General features: G+C 55.8%; 3 protein-coding genes across 3 annotated transcripts; all 3 read left to right on the top strand.

Annotated features, from left to right (window-relative positions):
- Positions 1-223: 223 nt before the first annotated feature.
- CHMP2A (charged multivesicular body protein 2A) lies at positions 224-5,611 on the top strand. The gene is made up of 5 exons (XM_061355082.1): positions 224-407; positions 1,625-1,804; positions 3,833-3,963; positions 4,815-4,876; positions 5,456-5,611. The coding sequence occupies exons 1-5, from the start codon at positions 240-242 to the stop codon at positions 5,575-5,577; spliced, it is 663 nt and encodes a 220-aa protein (XP_061211066.1). The 5' UTR covers positions 224-239; the 3' UTR covers positions 5,578-5,611.
- A 1,947-nt stretch (positions 5,612-7,558) lies between these two features.
- LOC133213095 (natterin-3-like) lies at positions 7,559-9,678 on the top strand. Its single transcript, XM_061355083.1, has 2 exons — positions 7,559-7,652; positions 8,693-9,678. Exons 1-2 carry the CDS (start codon positions 7,613-7,615, stop codon positions 9,676-9,678), a joined length of 1,026 nt encoding a protein of 341 aa, XP_061211067.1. The 5' UTR covers positions 7,559-7,612.
- Positions 9,679-12,425: 2,747 nt separating this feature from the next.
- Positions 12,426-18,578, top strand: LOC133213097 (scavenger receptor cysteine-rich domain-containing group B protein-like). Its single transcript, XM_061355085.1, has 5 exons — positions 12,426-12,464; positions 14,223-14,546; positions 15,953-16,276; positions 16,781-17,104; positions 18,535-18,578. Exons 1-5 carry the CDS (start codon positions 12,428-12,430, stop codon positions 18,543-18,545), a joined length of 1,020 nt encoding a protein of 339 aa, XP_061211069.1. The 5' UTR covers positions 12,426-12,427; the 3' UTR covers positions 18,546-18,578.
- The last annotated feature ends 1,792 nt before the right edge of the window (positions 18,579-20,370 follow it).

A 20,370-nucleotide genomic window follows, 5' to 3' on the forward strand; every position in this document is an offset into this window, starting at 1 on the left:
CCCGTATCCCATTGACACCCCCGTATCCCATTGACACCCCCGTATCCCATTGACACCCCTGTATCCCATTGACACCCCTGTATCCCATTGACACCCCTGTATCCCATTGACACCCCTGTATCCCATTGACACCCCTGTATCCCATTGACACCCCTGTATCCCATTGACACCCCTGTATCCCATTGACACCCCTGTATCCCATTGCCACCCCTGTACCCGCTCCCTCCCCAGCCATCCCCATGGAGCTGCTGTTCGGGCGCCGGAAGACGCCGGAGGAGCTGCTCCGGCAGAACCAGCGCGCCCTGGCCCGGGCCATGCGGGACCTGGACCGGGAGCGCTCCAAGCTGGAGGCGCAGGAGAAGAAAATCATCGTGGACATCAAGAAGATGGCGAAGCAGGGGCAGATGGTGGGGACGGCAGCGGGAGAACACTGGGAATAGGGTGGGATGGCACTGGGAATGGCGTGGGATCACATTGGGAATAGCATGGGATAACAATGGGATAACAGTGGGATAGCAATGGGATAGCACTGGGAATAGGGTGGGATAACACTGGGAATGGCATGGGATCGCATTGGGAATAGCATGGGATAACAATGGGATAACAGTGGGATAACACTGGGATAGCACTGGGATAACACTGGGATACGCTGGGATAGCACTGGGATAACACTGGGATAACACTGGGATAACACTGGGATAACAATGGGATAACAATGGGATAACAGTGGGATAGCAATGGGATAACAGTGGGAATGGAGTGGGATAACAATGGGATAACAATGGGATAACAATGGGATAACAGTGGGATAACAATGGGATAACAATGGGATAACAGTGGGATAACAATGGGATAACAATGGGATAACAGTGGGATAGCAATGGGATAGCACTGGGAATAGTGTGGGATAGCACTGGGATAACAGTGGGATAACAGTGGGATAACAATGGGATAACAATGGGATAACAATGGGATAACAGTGGGATAGCAATGGGATAACAGTGGGAATGGTGTGGGATAACAATGGGATAACAATGGGATAACAGTGGGATAACAATGGGATAACAATGGGATAACAATGGGATAACAGTGGGATAACAATGGGATAGCATTGGGAATGGTGTGGGATAGCACTGGGATAACACTGGGAATGGCGTGGGATAGCATTGGGATAACAATGGGAATGGCGTGGGATAGCATTGGGATAACAATGGGAATAGCACGGGATAGCATTGGGATAACAATGGGAATAGTGTGGCATAGCATTGGGATAACAGTGGGAATGGCGTGGGATAGCATTGGGAATGGTGTGGGATAGCATTGGGATAACAATGGGAATGGTATGGGATAGCATTGGGATAACAATGGGAATGGTGTGGGATAGCATTGGGAATGGCGTGGGATAGCATTGGGATAACAATGGGAATGGCATGGGATAGCATTGGGAATGGCATGGGATAGCATTGGCATAACATTGGGAATAGCATGGGATAGCATTGGGAATGGTGTGGGATAACAATGGGAATGGTGTGGGATGGCATTGGGAATCCCTTGGGATGGGGATGGAGGCACCGGGTCCCCATTGGGATGGGGATGGAGTCACTGGGTCCCCATTGACACCCAGGACGCGGTGAAGATCATGGCCAAGGACCTGGTGCGCACGCGCCGCTACGTCCGCAAGTTCATCACCATGAGAGCCAACGTCCAGGCCGTGGCCCTCAAGATCCAGACCCTCAAATCCAACAACTCCATGGCCCAGGCCATGAAAGGGGTCACCAAAGCCATGGCCACCATGAACCGGCAGGTGGGAGCCCCATGGGGCAATGGGGGCAATGGGGGGGTCACGGTGGTGGGTCCATGGGGTGGGTTCTCCGTTGGGTCCTCCATGGGTTGGGTCCTCCATGGGTTCCTCCATGGGTTGGTTCCTCCATGGGTTGGGTCCTCCATGGGTTGGGTCCTCCATGGGTTCCTCCATGGGTTGGGTCCTCCATTGGGTCCTCCATGGGTTCCTCCATGGGTTGGGTCCTCCATGGGTTCCTCCATGGGTTGGGTCCTCCATGGGTTGGGTCCTCCATGGGTTGGGTCCTCCATGGGTTGGGTCCTCCATGGGTTGGGTCCTCCATGGGTTCCTCCATGGGTTGGGTCCTCCATGGGTTCCTCCATGGGTTGGGTCCTCCATGGGTTGGTTCCTCCATGGGTTCCTCCATGGGTTGGGTCCTCCATGGGTTGGTTCCTCCATGGGTTGGGTCCTCCATGGGTTCCTCCATGGGTTGGGTCCTCCATGGGTTGGGTCCTCCATGGGTTGGGTCCTCCATGGGTTGGGTCCTCCATGGGTTCCTCCATGGGTTGGGTCCTCCATGGGTTGGGTCCTCCATGGGTTGGGTCCTCCATGGGTTGGGTCCTCCATGGGTTGGGTCCTCCATGGGTTCCTCCATGGGTTGGGTCCTCCATGGGTTGGGTCCTCCATGGGTTGGGTCCTCCATGGGTTCCTCCATGGGTTGGGTCCTCCATGGGTTCCTCCATGGGTTCCTATGGTTGGGCCCATGTGTCCTATGGGGTCCTATGGCCTCCATGGGTTCCTCCATGGGTTGGGTCCTATGGGTTGGTCCTCCATGGGTTGGGTCCTCCATGGGTTGGGTCCTCCATTGGGTCCTCCATGGGTTGGGTCCTCCATGGGTTATTTGGGTGGGTCTCCATGGGTTGGGTCCTCCATTGGGTCCTCCATGGGTTGGGTCCTCCATGGGTTGGGTCCTCCATGGGTTCCTCCATGGGTTGGTTCCTCCATGGGTTGGGTCCTCCATGGGTTGGTGCCTCCATGGGTTGGGTCCTCCATGGGTTCCTCCATGGGTTCCTCCATGGGTTGGGTCCTCCATGGGTTCCTATGGGTTTGGTCCTCCATGGGTTCCTATGGAGCTACATTGGTCCTCCATGGGTTCCTATGGGCCTACGTTGGTCCTCCATGGGTTCCTATGGTTGGTCCTCCATGGGTTCCTATGGGCCTACATTGGTCCTCCATGGGTTCCTATGTCCTCCATTGGGTCCTCCATGGGTTGGGTCCTCCATGGGTTCCTCCATGGGCTCCTCCATGGGTTGGGTCCTTCATGGGTTCCTCCATGGCTCGGTGGCCCCATTGCTCGGTGGCCCCATTGCTTGGTGGCCCCATGGCTCGGTGGCCCCATGGCTCAGTGGCCCCATTGCTTGGTGGCCCCATTGCTTGGTGGCCCCATTGCTCCGTGGCCCCATGGCTCGGTGGCCCCATGGCTCGGTGGCCCCATGGCTCGGTGGCCCCATTGCTCGGTGGCCCCATGGCTCGGTGGCCCCATGGCTCAGTGGCCCCATGGCTCAGTGGCCCCATTGCTCGGTGGCCCCATGGCTCGGTGGCCCCATGGCTCGGTGGCCCCATGGCTCGGTGGCCCCATTGCTCCGTGGCCCCATGGCTCAGTGGCCCCATGGCTCGGTGGCCCCATGGCTCAGTGGCCCCATGGCTCAGTGGCCCCATGGCTCAGTGGCCCCATGGCTCGGTGGCCCCATGGCTCAGTGGCCCCATGGCTCGGTGGCCCCATTGCTCGATAGCCCCATTGCTCGGTGGCCCCATGGCTCAGTGGCCCCATGGCTCAGTGGCCCCATTGCTCGATAGCCCCATGGCTCGGTGGCCCCATGGCTCAGTGGCCCCATGGCTCAGTGGCCCCATGGCTCAGTGGCCCCATTGCTCGGTGGCCCCATGGCTCAGTGGCCCCATGGCTCGGTGGCCCCATGGCTCCGTGGCCCCATTGCTCGGTGGCCCCATGGCTCGGTGGCCCCATGGCCTCCCAGTGACCGTGCCCCCCTGCAGCTGAAGCTGCCCCAGATCCAGAGGATCATGATGGACTTCGAGAAGCAGGCCGAGATCATGGACATGAAGGAGGAGCTGATGAACGACGCCATTGATGACGCCATGGGCGACGAGGAGGATGAGGAGGAGAGGTGGGAGCAGGGGGGAGCAATGGGGAGCAATGGGGAGCAATGGGGAGCAATGGGGCAGCAATGGGGAGCAATGGGGAGCAATGGGGAGCAATGGGGAGCAATGGGGATGAAGGGATGGGGGCAGCAATGGGGGGCAGATGGGGCACATGGGGATGGAGCAATGGGGAGAGCAATGAGAAGGGAGGGAGCAATGGGGCAGCAATGGGGCAGCAATGGGGACAGCAATGGGGAGCAATGGGGCAGCAATGGGGAGCAATGGGGGAGCAATGGGGGAGTAATGGGGAGAGCAATGGGGGAGAAATGGGGAGCAATGGGGGAGCAATGGGGATAGCAATGGGGAGCAATGGGGGCAGCAATGGGGAGCAATGGGGAGCAATGGGGGCTATGGGGAGCAATGGGGAGAGCAATGGGGAGCAATGGGGAGCAATGGGGAGCAATGGGGGCACCAATGGGGAGCAATGGGGAGCAATGGGGGCAGCAATGGGGAGCAATGGGGACCAGTGGGAACATCAGAGGACACCAATGGGGACACCAATGGGGACCAATGGGAACGTCAGGGGACACCATAGGGGACACCAATGGGGACACCAATGGGGACACCAATGGGGACACCAATGGGGACCAATGGGAACATCAGAGGACACCAATGGGGACACCAATGGGGACAAATTTGGACACCAATGGGCACCAATGGGAGGACCAGTTGGGACCAATTTGGACACCAGTGGGGACATCAATGGGGACATCAGTGGGGCACCAATGGGGACTAATGGGGGGAGCAATGGGGTGCAATGGGGCCATGGGGGGGGGCCATGGGGCGCTGGTGTCACCTCCTGCTGATGTCCCCCCAGTGACGCCGTCGTGTCCCAAGTGCTGGATGAGCTGGGGCTGAACCTGACCGATGAGCTGGCCAGTGAGTGGGGGGCACTGGGGGCAATGGGGGGGAATGGGGCAATGGGGGGCAGTGGGGTAATGGGGGGCAATTGGTGCCATGGGGCTCTATGGGTGCTATGGGTGTTATGGGTGCTATGGGGCTCTATGGGTGCTATGGTCTCTATGGGTCTCTATGGGTGCTATGGGGCTCTATGAGTGCTGTGGGTCTCTATGGCTGCTATGGGTCTCTATGGGCTCTATGGGTCTATATGGTCTCTATGGGTGCTATGGGGCTCTCTGGGTCTCTGTGGTCTCTATGGGTCTCTATGGGTGCTATGGGGCTCTATGGGTCTCTATGGGTGCTATGGGGCTTTATGGTCTCTATGGGTGCTATTGTTCTCTATGGGCTCTATGGTCTCTGTTGTCTCTATGGGTCTCTATGGGCTCTATGGGTCTGTATGGTCTCTATGGGTGCTATGGGGCTCTATGTGTCTCTATGTGTCCCTATGGGTCTCTATGGGTCCCTATGGGTCTCTATGGGTCCCTATGTGTCTCTATGGGTCCCTATGGGTCCCTCTGGGTCCCCCTGGGCCTGGCCCTGACCCCGCTCCCGTTCCAGCGCTGCCGCCCCCAGGGGGCGCTCTCTCGGCGGGGGAGGGGCGCCCGGCGGAGCCCGCGGCCGCTCTGGCCGATGCCGACGCTGACCTGGAGGAACGGCTCAAGAACCTGCGGCGGGACTGACCTCTGACCCCTGACCCCCGTGACCCCGACCACGTGACCCTGACCACGTGATCCTGGCCTTTGACTACTGACCCTGACCCATTACCATCAGTCTCTGCTCTGTCGCCCCTGACCACATGACCTGTGACCTCTGACCACATGACCACTGACCCCTGACCCTTGACCACTGTCCCTGACCTATTGCCGTCAATCTCTGCTCTGTCATCTCCGACCTCTGACCACATGACTGACCGCATGACCTCTGACCGCATGACCTCTGACCGCATGACCTCTGACCGCATGACCTCTGACCCGTGCCTCCATGTCCTGTGACCTTTGACCCCCAACACGTGAGCTGCGGGCTCTGCCCCCTGCCCATGTGACCGATGACCTCTGCCACGTGCCTGTGGCATGTGACGCCTGAACCCTGACCATGTGACCCCCCATGACGGGTGACCTTCGACCCCTGACCCCTGCCGTGTGGCCTGGGCCATGTGACCTTAGACCCCACCCTGATGATGCCCTTTGACCTCTGGTGACCCCAGGGCTGACCCCAAGTCACCTTTGACCCCTCCATGGGTCGGGGGGGGGGCACCTGGGACACACTACAGGGGGATCTGCCCCCCCCATTGGCCAATTGCCCCCCCCATTGCCCCATTTACCCCCCCATTGAGTTATTTACCCCTCTATTGGGTTATTTACCCCTCTATTGGGTTATTTACCCCCCTTATTGGGTTATTTACCCCTCTATTGGGTTATTTACCCCCCTTATTGGGTTATTTACCCCTCTATTGGGTTATTTACCCCCCTTACTGGGTTTTTTACTCTTCTATTGGGTTATTTGCCCCCTTTATTGGGTCATTTACCCCTCTATTGGGTTTTTTACCCCGCCATTGGGTCCTTTACCCCCCTTATTGAGTTATTTCCCCTTCTGGCTCATTTCCCCTTGGGTTCTTTACCCCCTTATTGAGTTATTTACCCCCTTTAGTGGCTCATTTTCCCCACTTATTGGGTTCTTTACCCCCTTATTGAGTTATTTACCCCCCCTTGGGTTATTTACCCCCCCCAGTCTCTCTTCCCCCCCCACCCCCCCACTATTTGCCCCCTCTTGGGGTATTTGCACTGCCCCCCCCGGTATTTACCCCCTTTGGGGGTCACCCCCCCCCCCGGTGGGGGGCAAATAAAGGCCTGAGATTGGTTCCGGGTGCTTCCTATGGGGCCGGATGGGACCGGGAATGGGATTCACTGGTGGCTATGGGGGGGTTTATCCGGATGCGCCCCCACTTTGGGAATGGCTTTTCCCAGTGTTGGCCATTTGGGAGGCTGGGATTGGACGTGGGGGTGGGAGTTGGCTCTAAGCCCCTTGGCCATTGGCTGGGGGAGGCGGAAGTGGGTGGGAGTCCAATGGGAAAGTGGGGGATGGGCGCTCCGGGGGGTGTTTTCCATGGGAAAAGATGGGATTTGGGAGCGTCCCAATGGGATGGATGGGGGGGGGGGGGGGGAGGGGCAACCCCATGGAAACATGGGAATTCCGGGTGAAATTCCACCCAAATGGGGCCAATTCCCCTCCCCCACCGTGGCCTCGTCCCCTTTGTTTGCGCTTTTCCCGTTGGATTTTGGACTTCCCAGGGTGCCCCAGCCCCGGCCCCGCCCCCATTGGGATCCCAAAAAGGGCCTGAAAACGGCCTAAAAAAGCCGGGATTTCCACCCAAAAGGGAGCTGAGGTGAGCTCGGGAATGCCCAAAATGGGTGGATTTAGCCCCAAAACGGGGGCTTTTAGCACATCCGAGCATCGGGAATGATGGGGGCGATGGGGTGGGAATGGGATGAGGCCGTGGAGCTGCCCCAGTTCATCCGGATCTCGCTTCCATTCCAGCTCGATCCCAAGCTCTGGAATTGGCCGTTGGGATGCGGATGCTCGAGGTACATTGAGGGGGGGGTTATGGGGTTTAGGAGCGTTCCATAGGGAGAAGTGGGATCAAATCCCATCCCCCCACCCCCTCTTTGGTCCCCACAGCTCTTCCTCCTCCTCCTCTTCCTCATCCGAGGTCCTGGAATGGCTCCAATGGGAGCAATGGGAATTCGGCAGCGCCGGGGTGAGTCTGGGTCCTGATGGGTTTGTTCCATGGGGATGCTCCATTGGGATGAACCCGCTCCATTGGGCTCCATCCATTGGGATGCTCCATTGGGATGAACGTGGGCCCGTCCATTGGGATGCTCCATTGGGATGAACGTGGGCCCGTCCATTGGGATGCTCCATTGGGATGAACGTGGGCCCGTCCATTGGGATGCTCCATTGGGATGAACGTGGGTCCGTCCATTGGGATGCTCCATTGGGATGAACGTGGGCCCGTCAATTGGGATGCTCCATTGGGATGAACGTGGGCCAATGGGGGTCCATCCATTGGGATGAGGCTGCTCCAATGTGAGTCCATCCATTGGGTCCATCCATTGGGATGAACCCACTCCATTGGGCTCCATCCATTGGGTCCATCCATTGGGATGAACCCACTCCATTGGGCTCCATCCATTGGGCTCCATCCATTGGGATGAACCCACTCCATTGGGCTCCATCCATTGGGCTCCATCCATTGGGATGACCCCACTCCATTGGCCTCCATCCATTGGGATGACCCCACCCCATTGGCCTCCATCCATTGGCTCCATCCATTGGGATGACCCCACTCCATTGGCCTCCATCCATTGGGCTCCATCCATTGGGATGAACCCACTCCATTGGGCTCCATCCATTGGGATGACCCCACTCCATTGGCCTCCATCCATTGGGATGAACCCACTCCATTGGGCTCCATCCATTGGGATGACCCCACCCCATTGGGCTCCATCCATTGGGATGAACCCACTCCATTGGGCTCCATCCATTGGGATGACCCCACCCCATTGGGCTCCATCCATTGGGATGACCCCACCCCATTGGGCTCCATCCATTGGGATGAACCCACTCCATTGGGCTCCATCCATTGGGCTCCATCCATTGGGATGACCCCACCCCATTGGCTCCATCCATTGGGATGACCCCACCCCATTGGCTCCATCCATTGGGATGACCCCACCCCATTGGCCTCCCTCCATTCCCCCCCATCCTCACCACCCTCCCTCTTTCCCCCCCCTGTAGCCACCCCTTGGCTCCCGGACGCCCCCGTCTCCCCCCTCCAATGGGTGCCCTTCCAAGGCCACCTCCCCATGGACACCGTCTCCAACTGGAACCCCCATTCCCAACGCCTGGAATTCATCTGCTCCGTCCCCGGCTGCCACAGCGGCGCCTACGTCCCCTCCCGAGGCCCCTTTTGCTTCTACCCCTTTGGCGACCGCGAGCTCCGTTCCCCATCCTTCAACCTCTTGGTCAACATCGGGGACCTGGAGCCCCTCCAATGGGCGAACGCCTCTTTTGGGGCCGTTCCGGATGGCGCCGTCGAGACGTGTCCCCACGACGACGTCTTCGTGGCCAGGACCTCCTATGGCTTGGGGAAGGTGGTGAAGGAGCAGAGGGCGGCCTTTGTGGTGGTCGATGGGGAGGAGCTGTGGTTCAAGTGGTACCAAGTGTTGGTGGCCAAGCGGGGCCCGTCCAACGTCACCATCACCCATGTGGTTTATGACACGAGCCGGGCGGTGATGGGCGTCCAGGACGTCACCTTGGCCACCACCACGGTGCAGAACCGCGGTTGCACCCCTCGCTCCGGCCCCATCCCTATGGAGACGGCGTCGGAAGTGGAGCACGATTGGGTCTTGACCCCCAACTTCTTCACCGACACCCCCGGGGTCCTCGAGGCGGCCCCGTTGCTCTTCAATGGGAGCGGGTGGGATGTGGGTGCTGTGGGCGCCGTGCCCTGGGTGGGAGGAGGGAGCACCGTGGAGTACGTGCCCCATAGGGAGGTGATGGAGAGGGAGGTGGCCGTGGGGAGCGCCTGCGCCGTCGCCTTGGTTGGGGGGCGCGTGGATGCCAGGGTGCCCTTCACCGCCCGCCTGACGCGAGGCTACGGGGATGGGCACCGGCACCGGGGGGCTGTGTCCGGGTGGGTGAGGGTGAGGAGGGTGCTGGGAGTCAGGGGTAGGTTCGGGCCTTGTTGGTCTGTGGAAGGGGGGGACCCGTGTCGGGTGTGAGGGGTGAGGGGTAGGGTTAAGGGGTTAGGGTTAAGGTTACGGTTAGGGTTAGGGTTAAGGGTTAGGGTTAAGGGTTAGGGTTAAGGGTTAGGGTTAAGGGTTAGGGGTAGGGTTGAGGTTAGCGTTAGGGTTAGGGTTAGGGTTAAGTTTAGGGTTATGGTTAAGGTTAGTGTTAGGGTTAGGTTTAGGTTTAAGGTTAATGCTAGGGTTAAGGTTGAGGTTAGGGTTATGGTTATGGTTAGTGTTTAGGTTAAGGTTAGGTTTAAGTTTAGGGTTAGGCTCAGGACTAGGGTTAAGGTTAAGTTTAGGGTTAAGGGTAGGATTAAGTTTAGGTTTAGGTATAGGGTTAATGTTATGATTAGGGTTAAGGTTAGGGTTAGAGTTAACGTTAGGGTTAGGGTTAATGTTAGGGTTAGGGTTAAGGGTTAGGATTTAGGGGTTACGGTTATGGTTATTTTACTGTCAATTTAGGGTTGAGGTTAGGGTTAGAATTTAGGGGTTAGTTTTAGGTTTAGGGTTAGTGTTAGGTTTGAGTTTAGGGTTAGGGTTAGGTTTAGGGTTAAAGTGTACAGTTTATGGGTTCGGGTTACTGGTATGTGTTAGGGGAAGGGTTAGGTTTAGGGTTAGGTTCATTGGTATGTGTTAGGGTTAATTTCAGAGTTGGGGTTGAGGTTATGGTTAGGGTTAAGGTTTGGTGTAGTGTTAGGGTTAGGGTTACAGTTAGGGTTAGGGTTAGGGTTAGTGTTAATGTTACAGTAAGGTTTAGTATTTAGGGTTTAGTGCATAGGGTTTGGTTAGGATTAGGGTTAGGGATCAATGTATTGAACCTAAGGAGATCAGAGCACCTGAGCCCTGGCACCCATCAACATCAACGTCATCCCCATTGATCCCAGTTTAAACAAGGCACAAATGGGGCCATTGTGATCCCTTGGCTCTGTGCTCAAACCCTCCCCATAGGCAAACAGCACCAGCATCTATGGGATCCTGCCCCATTCATCCCCCATAAAGCTCCAGTTTAGAGTGGTTTGCACTGATTGATGGCAAATAAACCCCATTGGTTTGTATGGAGGATGGAGTGGTTTGCACTGATTGATGGCAAATAAACCCCATTGGTTCTGTATGGAGGATGGAGTGGTTTGCACTGATTGATGGCAAATAAACCCCATTGGTTTGTATGGAGGATGGAGTGGTTTGCACTGATTGATGGCAAATAAACCCCATTGGTTGGGGTGGAGGATGGAGTGGTTTGCACTGATTGATGGCAAATAAACCCCATTGGTTTGTATGGAGGATGGAGTGGTTTGCACTGATTGATGGCAAATAAACCCCATTGGTTCTGTATGGGGATGGAGTGGTTTGCACTGATTGATGGCAAATAAACCCCATTGGTTTGGATGGAGGATGGAGTGGTTTGCACTGATTGATGGCAAATAAACCCCATTGGTTCTGTATGGGGATGGAGTGGTTTGCACTGATTGATGGCAAATAAACCCCATTGGTTCTGTATGGGGATGGAGTGGTTTGCACTGATTGATGGCAAATAAACCCCATTGGTTCTGTATGGGGATGGAGTGGTTTGCACTGATTGATGGCAAATAAACCCCATTGGTTTGATGGAGGATGGAGTGGTTTGCACTGATTGATGGCAAATAAACCCCATTGGTTCTGTATGGGGATGGAGTGGTTTGCACTGATTGATGGCAAATAAACCCCATTGGTTCTGTATGGGGATGGACTGGTTTGCACTGATTGATGGCAAATAAACCCCATTGGTTTGTATGGGGATGGAGTGGTTTGCACTGATTGATGGCAAATAAACCCCATTGGTTGTTATGGGGGATGGAGTGGTTTGCACTGCTTGATGCCAAGCTGATGCCAATGCACTGATGTGTCCTTCAATGGGCTCCTGCAGCCCCACCATTGGATTTAACCCCTTTGGGTCCTGTTTTGGGGTCAAATCATGGCACTGGAGCTGCCAAATGAGGTCCCATAGGACCAGGACCCCCCCACCTTGGATCTAATGGTGAAAGCAGCACAATGGGATGGACCATGTAGACCTGCTGGTATTGAGTCTATGGGCTCATTGATGCTCTGCTATCCCATAGGATCTCTCCTCCTGCTTTCCAGCCTTAGGGCCTGCCCTGGTCCAGGCCTCCTCTATGTAATCCCTGCTGTGTCATCCAATAACATCCATTTCTTGCCACTTTTCCTGCCTAAAAATGACCCAAAACGTGCTTCACGTTCCTGCATCCCAGTGCTCACGTGGGGCATCTCCTGCTATCAAGGCCAATCAGAGGTGCCCGTATCTCCATCCTTAACGCGTATCCATGGCAACAACTGGTCCATGGTCCAAGCATCTCCAGTGCATCCTAATGGACTGACTGGGATTAAAGCACCTAAATCAGGCTTAGGATGGATCCCTTGGCTCCATCCACATCCCATTGGGAAGCGCCACCCCCTGCTTTGCTTTGGGGTTCAGGATGGGTTTCCCCCTTTATCCAATGGATGGAAGAGCATGGGAAGAGGGAAACGAGGATGAAGAGGGAGGAGAACAAGCACTGGAAGGGGAGAGGCCACCCAATGGGAGGAGCCAAGGGGATCACTCTTTGTCCCTTGGTCCTTACCATCGGCTCTGTTGTTCCTATTGGGACCGCGCTGCTCATCCCAGGAGCTGCCTCATTCCATGGCTCCAGTGGGAATCCTCCATCTCCCGGTCACTGGAAACCTGGGTTCATCCCTTGGGAGCAGGATGGGAACCGAGCTCTTCCTCTTGGCGTGGCTTTGGGGTAAGGGTTTGCATTTGGGGAAGTGGAGATGGGTCATGGATGGGGATGGATCCATTGGGATGCATGGAGCCCCCTTGTATCCCTGCCCTAAACAAAGGGGGGTTTGTGGCTGGGATAGGACCCCCGGTTGGGGACTCGGGTATGGGATGAGCCCAAGGGCATCCGGGATGGGGAGGCGTTGGCAAGGCAAATACCCAGGGACCGGCCCTAGGAAAACAGGGAAGCAAAGAGGGAGCGGGCTCTGAGTGATGGCTCTGATCCCAAAGCTAAGCCTGGGCCCTGCCTTCCCCCTGGGGCCATGGGGCGGGGTGGGACCAGCACCAGGGGTGGGGGGACAGAATGGAACCCCCCAACAGAGCTGTTCCAGGCTCTGCATCAGTGCCAGGCAATGACCGACAGCAAGAAAGGGGGGAAGAATGAGATGGGAAGGGAAGGGATTGGGATTGGGATTGGGGTATGGAGGGAAGGGATTGGGGTATGGAGGGAAGGGATTGGGGTATAAAGAAGTGAAGGGAAGGGATTGGGGTATAAAGAAGTGAAGGGAAGTGATTGGGATATACAGAAGTGAAGGGAAGGGATTGGGATTGGGGTATGGAGGAAAGGGATTGGGGTATGGAGGGAAGGGATTGGGATATAAAGAAGTGAAGGGAAGGGACTGGGATATAAAGGGAAGTGATTGGGATATAAAGGGAAGTGATTGGGATATAAAGAAGTGAAGGGAAGTGATTGGGATATAAAGGGAAGTGATTGGGATATAAAGGGAAGTGATTGGGATATAAAGAAGTGAAGGGAAGGGATTGGGATATGGAGGGAAGGGATTGGGATATAAAGGGAAGTGATTGGGATATAAAGAAGTGAAGGGAAGGGATTGGGATATGGAGGGAAGGGATTGGGATATAAAGAAGGGAAGGGAAGTGATTGGGATATAAAGGGAAGTGATTGGGATATAAAGAAGTGAAGGGAAGTGATTGGGATATAAAGGGAAGTGATTGGGATATGAGCATGGGATTTAAAGCTCATTGGGAATTTACCCCATGCATTCCAATAGCACCAAAGAGAGGATCCAGCAGGATTTGGGCTGCAGCCCTTGCCCTAAGGGCACTGAGATGAGCACCTAAAAGCCATTGAGTACCAAAGATGCTTAAACCATCCCATAGCACCTTCCTGAATAAGGAGGGATCCTCGGCATCCCGTGCCAGGTTTATATCCCAATAAAACCCTGGGGTTTCCCTATATAGAGGAAAGGGATCTTCTCTCTCTCGGTTTATTATGGGAATGATGCTGGTTGGGATCACCCAACCCATTCCATTCCATCCCTCCCTCCATCAATGCTCTCCTTCCATTGGGAATCCCAATAAAACCCTGGGGTTTCCCTATATAGAGGAAAGGGATCTTCTCTCTCTCGGTTTATTATGGGAATGATGCTGGTTGGGATCACCCAACCCATTCCATTCCATCCCTCCATCAATGCTCTCCTTCCATTGGGAATCCCAATAAAACCCTGGGGTTTCCCTATAGAGAGGAAAGGGATCTTCTCTCTCTCGGTTTATTATGGGAATGATGCTGGTTGGGATCACCCAACCCATTCCATCCCATCACTCCCTCCATCAATGCTCTCCTTCCATTGGGAATCCCAATAAAACCCTGGGGTTTCCCTATATAGAGGAAAGGGATCTTCTCTCTCTCAGTTTATTATGGGAATGATGCTGGTTGGGACCACCCAACCCATTCCATTCCTCTCCTTCCATTGGGATGCAGGCGCTGCCCTCCCGGCCCCCATCCGCCTCCTGGGGGGCCCCCACCGCTGCGTGGGGCGAATCGAGGTGCTATGGGACCAGCAGTGGGGCACGGTGTGCGACGACCGATGGGACCTCCGCGATGCCGGCGTCGTGTGCAGGCAACTGGGATGCGGGGAAGCGCTGGCGGCCCCGGGATCGGCTCCCTTTGGATGGGGAACGGGGCCCATTTGGCTCGATGATGTGGAGTGCAATGGGATGGAAGAGGAGCTCTCGGCCTGTAGGACCAGACCATGGGGGGAGCATAACTGTGACCATGGAGAGGATGCAGGGGTTGTGTGTGCAGGTAAAGGACAGGGATGCTCACCCCATAGGGAAAGGGTTTGATCCCAAAGGGTTGATTGGTCCATGGGGATCATCCATAGGGATCTATTGAAGAGAGGATGCAGGGGTTGTGTGTGCAGGTAAAGGATGGGGATGTTCACCCCATAGGGAAAGGGTTTGATCCCAAAGGCTTCATTTGTCCATCGGGATCATCCATAGGGATCTATTGAAGAGAGGATGCAGGGGTTGTGTGTGCAGGTAAAGGATGGGGATGCTCACCCCATAGGGAAAGGGTTTGATCCCAAAGGGTTGATTGGTCCATCGGGATCATCCATAGGGATCTAGGGAAGATGCATGGAGACCTCAGAGCAGGTCCCAGTGTCCAAAGGGGGCTATAAGGATGCTGGAGAGGGGCCTTCATCATTGATTATAGTGGTAGAATAAGGGGTGATAGTGATGATATGATGGTGATGCTGGTGATGATGGTGATGATGGGATGATGCTGGTGATGATGGGATGATGCTGGTAATGCTTGGATGATGCTGGTGATGATGGGATGATGCTGGTGATGCTGGGATGATGCTGGTGGTGATGGGATGATGGTGATGATGGGATGATGCTGGTGATGATGGGATGATGCTGGTGATGATGGGATGATGCTGGTGATGATGCTGGTGATGATGATGCTGGTGATGATGGGATGATGCTGATGATGATGGGATGATGCTGGTGATGATGGGATGATGCCAGTGATGATGGGATGATGCCGGTGATGATGGGATGATGCTGGTGGTGATGCTGGTGATGCTGGGATGATGCTGGTGATGATGGGATGATGCTGGTGATGATGGGATGATGCTGGTGGTGATGGGATGATGGTGATGATGGGATGATGCTGGTGATGATGGGATGATGCTGGTGATGATGGGATGATGCTGCTGATGATGGGATGATGCTGGTGATGATGGGATGATGCTGATGATGATGGGATGATGCTGCTGATGATGGGATGATGCTGGTGATGATGGGATGATGGTGATGATGGGATGATGCTGGTGATGATGGGATGATGATGATGATGATGGGATGATGATGATGATGATGGGATGATGATGGGATGATGATGGGATGATGATGATGATGGGATGATGCTGGTGATGATGGGATGATGCTGGTGATGATGCTGGTGATGATGGGATGATGCTGGTGATGATGCTGATGACGCTGGTGATGCTGGGATGATGCTGGTGGTGATGGGATGATGCTGGTGATGCTGGGATGATGCTGCTGATGCTGGGATGATGCTGGTGATGATGGGATGATGCTAGTGATGCTGGGATGATGCTGGTGATGCTGGGATGATGCTGGTGATGATGCTGCTGATACAGCATTAAGATAACATTACCCCCCCCATTCCCCCCGCCCCAGAGGCCACAACCCCAGTACCGGTGCAGCTGGTGAACGGCTCCAGCCGCTGCTCCGGCAGAGTGGAGCTGCTCTATGGCCACCAATGGGGAACGGTGTGCGATGACCACTGGGACATGAGCGACGCCGAGGTCCTGTGCCGGCAGCTGGGCTGTGGCTCTGCCCTATCCGCTCCCGGTGCCGCAGCCTTCGGGATGGGCCCCGATCCCATTTGGTTGGATGATGTGGCCTGCAAAGGGACCGAAGGCGCCCTCTCCGAGTGCGGGGCTAAGCCTTGGGGTACCCATAACTGCGGGCACCGAGAGGATGCAGGCGTCGTGTGCGCAGGTAAAGGATGCTCTGGGGGGCGCATAGTGGGGTCTATGGGGCTGGGGGGGGGAGGCCCCATCATTGAGCCCAGCATCCAATGGGATTGGGAGGTAAAGAGGGATCCATCCTCATTGGAAGGGCTCTCCCTTGGTCACTGCAGAGAGGGGCTGTGGCATCATCCCACCCTCATCCCATTAAACGTAGGAGCCTATGAGGAAACTGGAGAGGGGTTTTAGGGGAAGGGATATGGGGAGAGGACAATGGGAATGGCTTTAAACATGGTTGGGATGAGCTCTTAGGGAGATCCCCATAGGGAGGGTGGGATGTGGGAATGGGCTCGATGGAGAAGCTGGTCCGAGGTGTCCCCATGGCAACGGGATGGATCTGGATGGGCTTTGAGCTCCATCCCATCCCAATCCACACGGGGATGCTGTGATGGCAGAGGGGATGCTTCCCCATTGGAAGGCCCCATTGACCGCATCCTTTCCCTATGGAACCTTTCCCCTCTTCCATCCCATCCAGACCGTGCTGAACCCGCCCCACTCCGCCTCATGGGCGGCCCCAACCCCTGCTCCGGACGAGTCGAGGTCTTCTATGGGCAGCAATGGGGAACGGTCTGCGACGATGGCTGGGACCTGATGGAGGCCAACGTGGTCTGCAGGCAGCTGGGCTGTGGCAAGGCTCTGGGGGCCCCCCATGGGGCTGCCTATGGGGAAGGGGCAGGCCCCATTTGGCTCGATGATGTCCAATGCAATGGGAGCGAAGATGCTTTGGACCAATGCAAAGCCCCTGCTTGGGGAAGCCACAACTGTGGGCACTGGGAGGATGCTGGTGTGGTTTGCACAGGTACCCAATGCTTGGGATGGGGCAAGGGGAGGATGTTTGGGGGGGGGACCCTTGCAGGCACATCCTGGTGCCAGCAGCATCCTTCTATTGAGTGCATTGTGGGTACCAGCAGCATCCTTTCATTGGGTGCATTGTGGGTACCAGCAGCATCCTTCCATTGAGTGCATTCTGGGTACCAGAAGCATCCTTTCATTGGGTGCATTGTGGGTACCAGAAGCATCCTTCCATTGGGTGCATTGTGGGTACCAGCAGCATCCTTTCATTGGGTGCATTCTGGGTACCAGAAGCATCCTTTCATTGGGTGCATTCTGGGTACCAGAAGCATCCTTCCATTGGGTGCATTCTGGGTACCAGAAGCATCCTTTCATTGAGTGCATTGTGGGTACCAGAAGCATCCTTCCATTGGGTGCATTCTGGGTACCAGAAGCATCCTTTCATTGGGTGCATTCTGGGTACCAGAAGCATCCTTCCATTGAGTGCATTCTGGGTACCAGAAGCATCCTTTCATTGGGTGCATTCTGGGTACCAGAAGCATCCTTTCATTGGGTGCATTCTGGGTACCAGCAGCATCCTTCCATTGGGTGCATTCTGGGTACCAGAAGCATCCTTTCATTGGGTGCATTCTGGGTACCAGCAGCATCCTTTCATTGAGTGCATTGTGGGTACCAGAAGCATCCTTCCATTGGGTGCATTCTGGGTACCAGAAGCATCCTTTCATTGAGTGCATTGTGGGTACCAGAAGCATCCTTTCATTGGGTGCATTCTGGGTACCAGAAGCATCCTTCCATTGAGTGCATTGTGGGTACCAGAAGCATCCTTTCATTGGGTGCATTCTGGGTACCAGAAGCATCCTTTCATTGGGTGCATTGTGGGTACCAGCAGCATCCTTTCATTGAGTGCATTCTGGGTACCAGCAGCATCCTTTCATTGGGTGCATTCTGGGTACCAGAAGCATCCTTCCATTGGGTGCATTGTGGGTACCAGCAGCATCCTTCCATTGAGTGCATTCTGGGTACCAGCAGCATCCTTTCATTGGGTGCATTCTGGGTACCAGCAGCATCCTTCCATTGGGTGCATTCTGGGTACCAGCAGCATCCTTCCATTGAGTGCATTGTGGGTACCAGAAGCATCCTTCCATTGGGTGCATTGTGGAGGCAGAGGATGGAGGCACCCCAATAGGCATTCACTGGTACCCAGCTCTGAGGCTGGATGCTGGTGCTGGTGCCTCCTTGCTCTTCACCAGCATCACCTCTTGTCTTGGCCAAGTCCAATGGGGGTGATGCTGGAGCTGGTGCTTGGATGTTTTGGGGGGATGATTCCCATGTTCCTATTGGAATCGCTTACCCATCCCTAGGCATTATCTGCTCATTAGGCCCATTCAATGGCTTGGCAGCCTAAAGCAAGCTGCGTTTCCATCCCTTTCATTCCAGGTGGGATCTAAAGCCCATGGACGCGGAGGAGAGGGATGGTTTTGCCTTCAAGCCAAGTGGAAGGGGGTTCTGAGGTCCATGAGGACCAAAGAGGACAACCCAGGCTCAAGTGTACCCCATCCCCAAGCGATGCCCCCTCCCATCAGTGGTACCCATTGCAGGTGATGAAGCCGATGCAATAAAGGCGGATGCAAGCTCCATGCTGCTGTGGTCCAGGGGGTGGTTTCCATGGTGACAGCATCAGTGCCAGCATCACCTGCATCCTGCTCTGGCCAATGGGAGCATCCCTCATGGAATGGGGTGGGGCTTCAATAGGAACTGCATGTCGCAGAACACACATGTCCCCATGCACACACGTGTCCCCATGGACACGTCTCATGCACATTCATCTCCCTATGCACATACATGTCCCCATGCACATACATGTCCCATGCACACACGCATCCCCATGTACACACAAGTCCCACGCACATACGTCTCCCCATGCACATACATGTCCCCATGCACATACATGTACATGTGCACACACGTGTCTCCATGCACACGTGTCCCCCCGTGCACATACATGTACATGTGCACACACACATGAACACATGTCCCCATGCACACATGGCCCCATGTGCACACAAACCAAGTGCACACACGTACCATGTGCACACACATACATGCACACACATGTACCATGTGCACATACATGTACCACACACACCCATGAACACGTCTCCATGCACATACATGTACCACGTGCGCACACATGTGAATACACATGTACCATGTGCACACACCAACACACATGTACCACGTGCACACCCGTGTATCACGTGCACACACACACGAACACACATGTACCACGTGCACACGCATGTCCCACGTGCACACACGAACATACATGTACCACGTGAACACACATGTACCACGTGCACACGCGTGTGCCACGTGCACACCCACGTCCCCTTGCACACCCGTGCCCCCCCCTCCCTTCGCCTCGCTCAGCCCCGCCCCCCGGAAGTGACGTTAATGCGCAGCGCGCGAGCGCGGCCGGAAGCGGCAGCGGGGGAGGTGGCGGCGGCGGCGGCGGCCGGTGGGGAACGGTGAGAACGGGAACGGGAACGGGAACGGGAATGGGAATGGGAACGGAACGGGGACGGGAACGGGAATGGGAATGGGAATGGGAATGGGAATGGGAATGGGGACGGGAACGGGGAAGGGAACGGGAACGGAACGGGGACGGGAACGGGGAAGGGAACGGGAACGGAACGGGGACGGGAACGGGGAAGGGAACGGGAACGGGAACGGGAACGGGAACGGGAATAGGGACGGGAAGGGGGAAGGAGAACGGGAGGATCCATTGCGATGTTGAAGGTGGGGGGGGGGCTGAGGTACCGGAGGCTCCGGGGTCGGGGTAGGCCCGGGGGGGGGCGGGGAGGGGGGAGAGGGGAACCGTGTTAGGAATGGGGGGTGCTGGGATGAAGGACTGGGAATGGGATAAGGGACTGGGATGTGCTGGGATAAAGGACTGGGATGTGCTGGGATAAAGGACTGGGATGTGCTGGGATAAAGGACTGGGATGTGCTGGGATAAGGGACTGGGATGTGCTGGGATGAAGGACTGGGATGTGCTGGGATAAAGGACTGGGATGTGCTGGGATAAGGGACTGGGAATGGGATAAAGGCCTGGGATGTGCTGGGTTGTGCTGGGATGAAGGACTGGGATGTGCTGGGATGAAGGACTGGGAATGGGATAAAGGACTGGGATGTGCTGGGATGAAGGACTGGGAATGGGATGAAGGACTGGGAATGGGATAAAGGTCTGGGATGTGCTGGGATAAGGGACTGG

This window comes from Neopsephotus bourkii, unplaced genomic scaffold, assembly GCF_033783945.1.
Source record: "Neopsephotus bourkii isolate Nb327-2 ecotype Australia unplaced genomic scaffold, CSIRO-AGI_Nbou_v1 NB_774, whole genome shotgun sequence".
NCBI lineage: Eukaryota > Metazoa > Chordata > Aves > Psittaciformes > Psittacidae > Neopsephotus > Neopsephotus bourkii.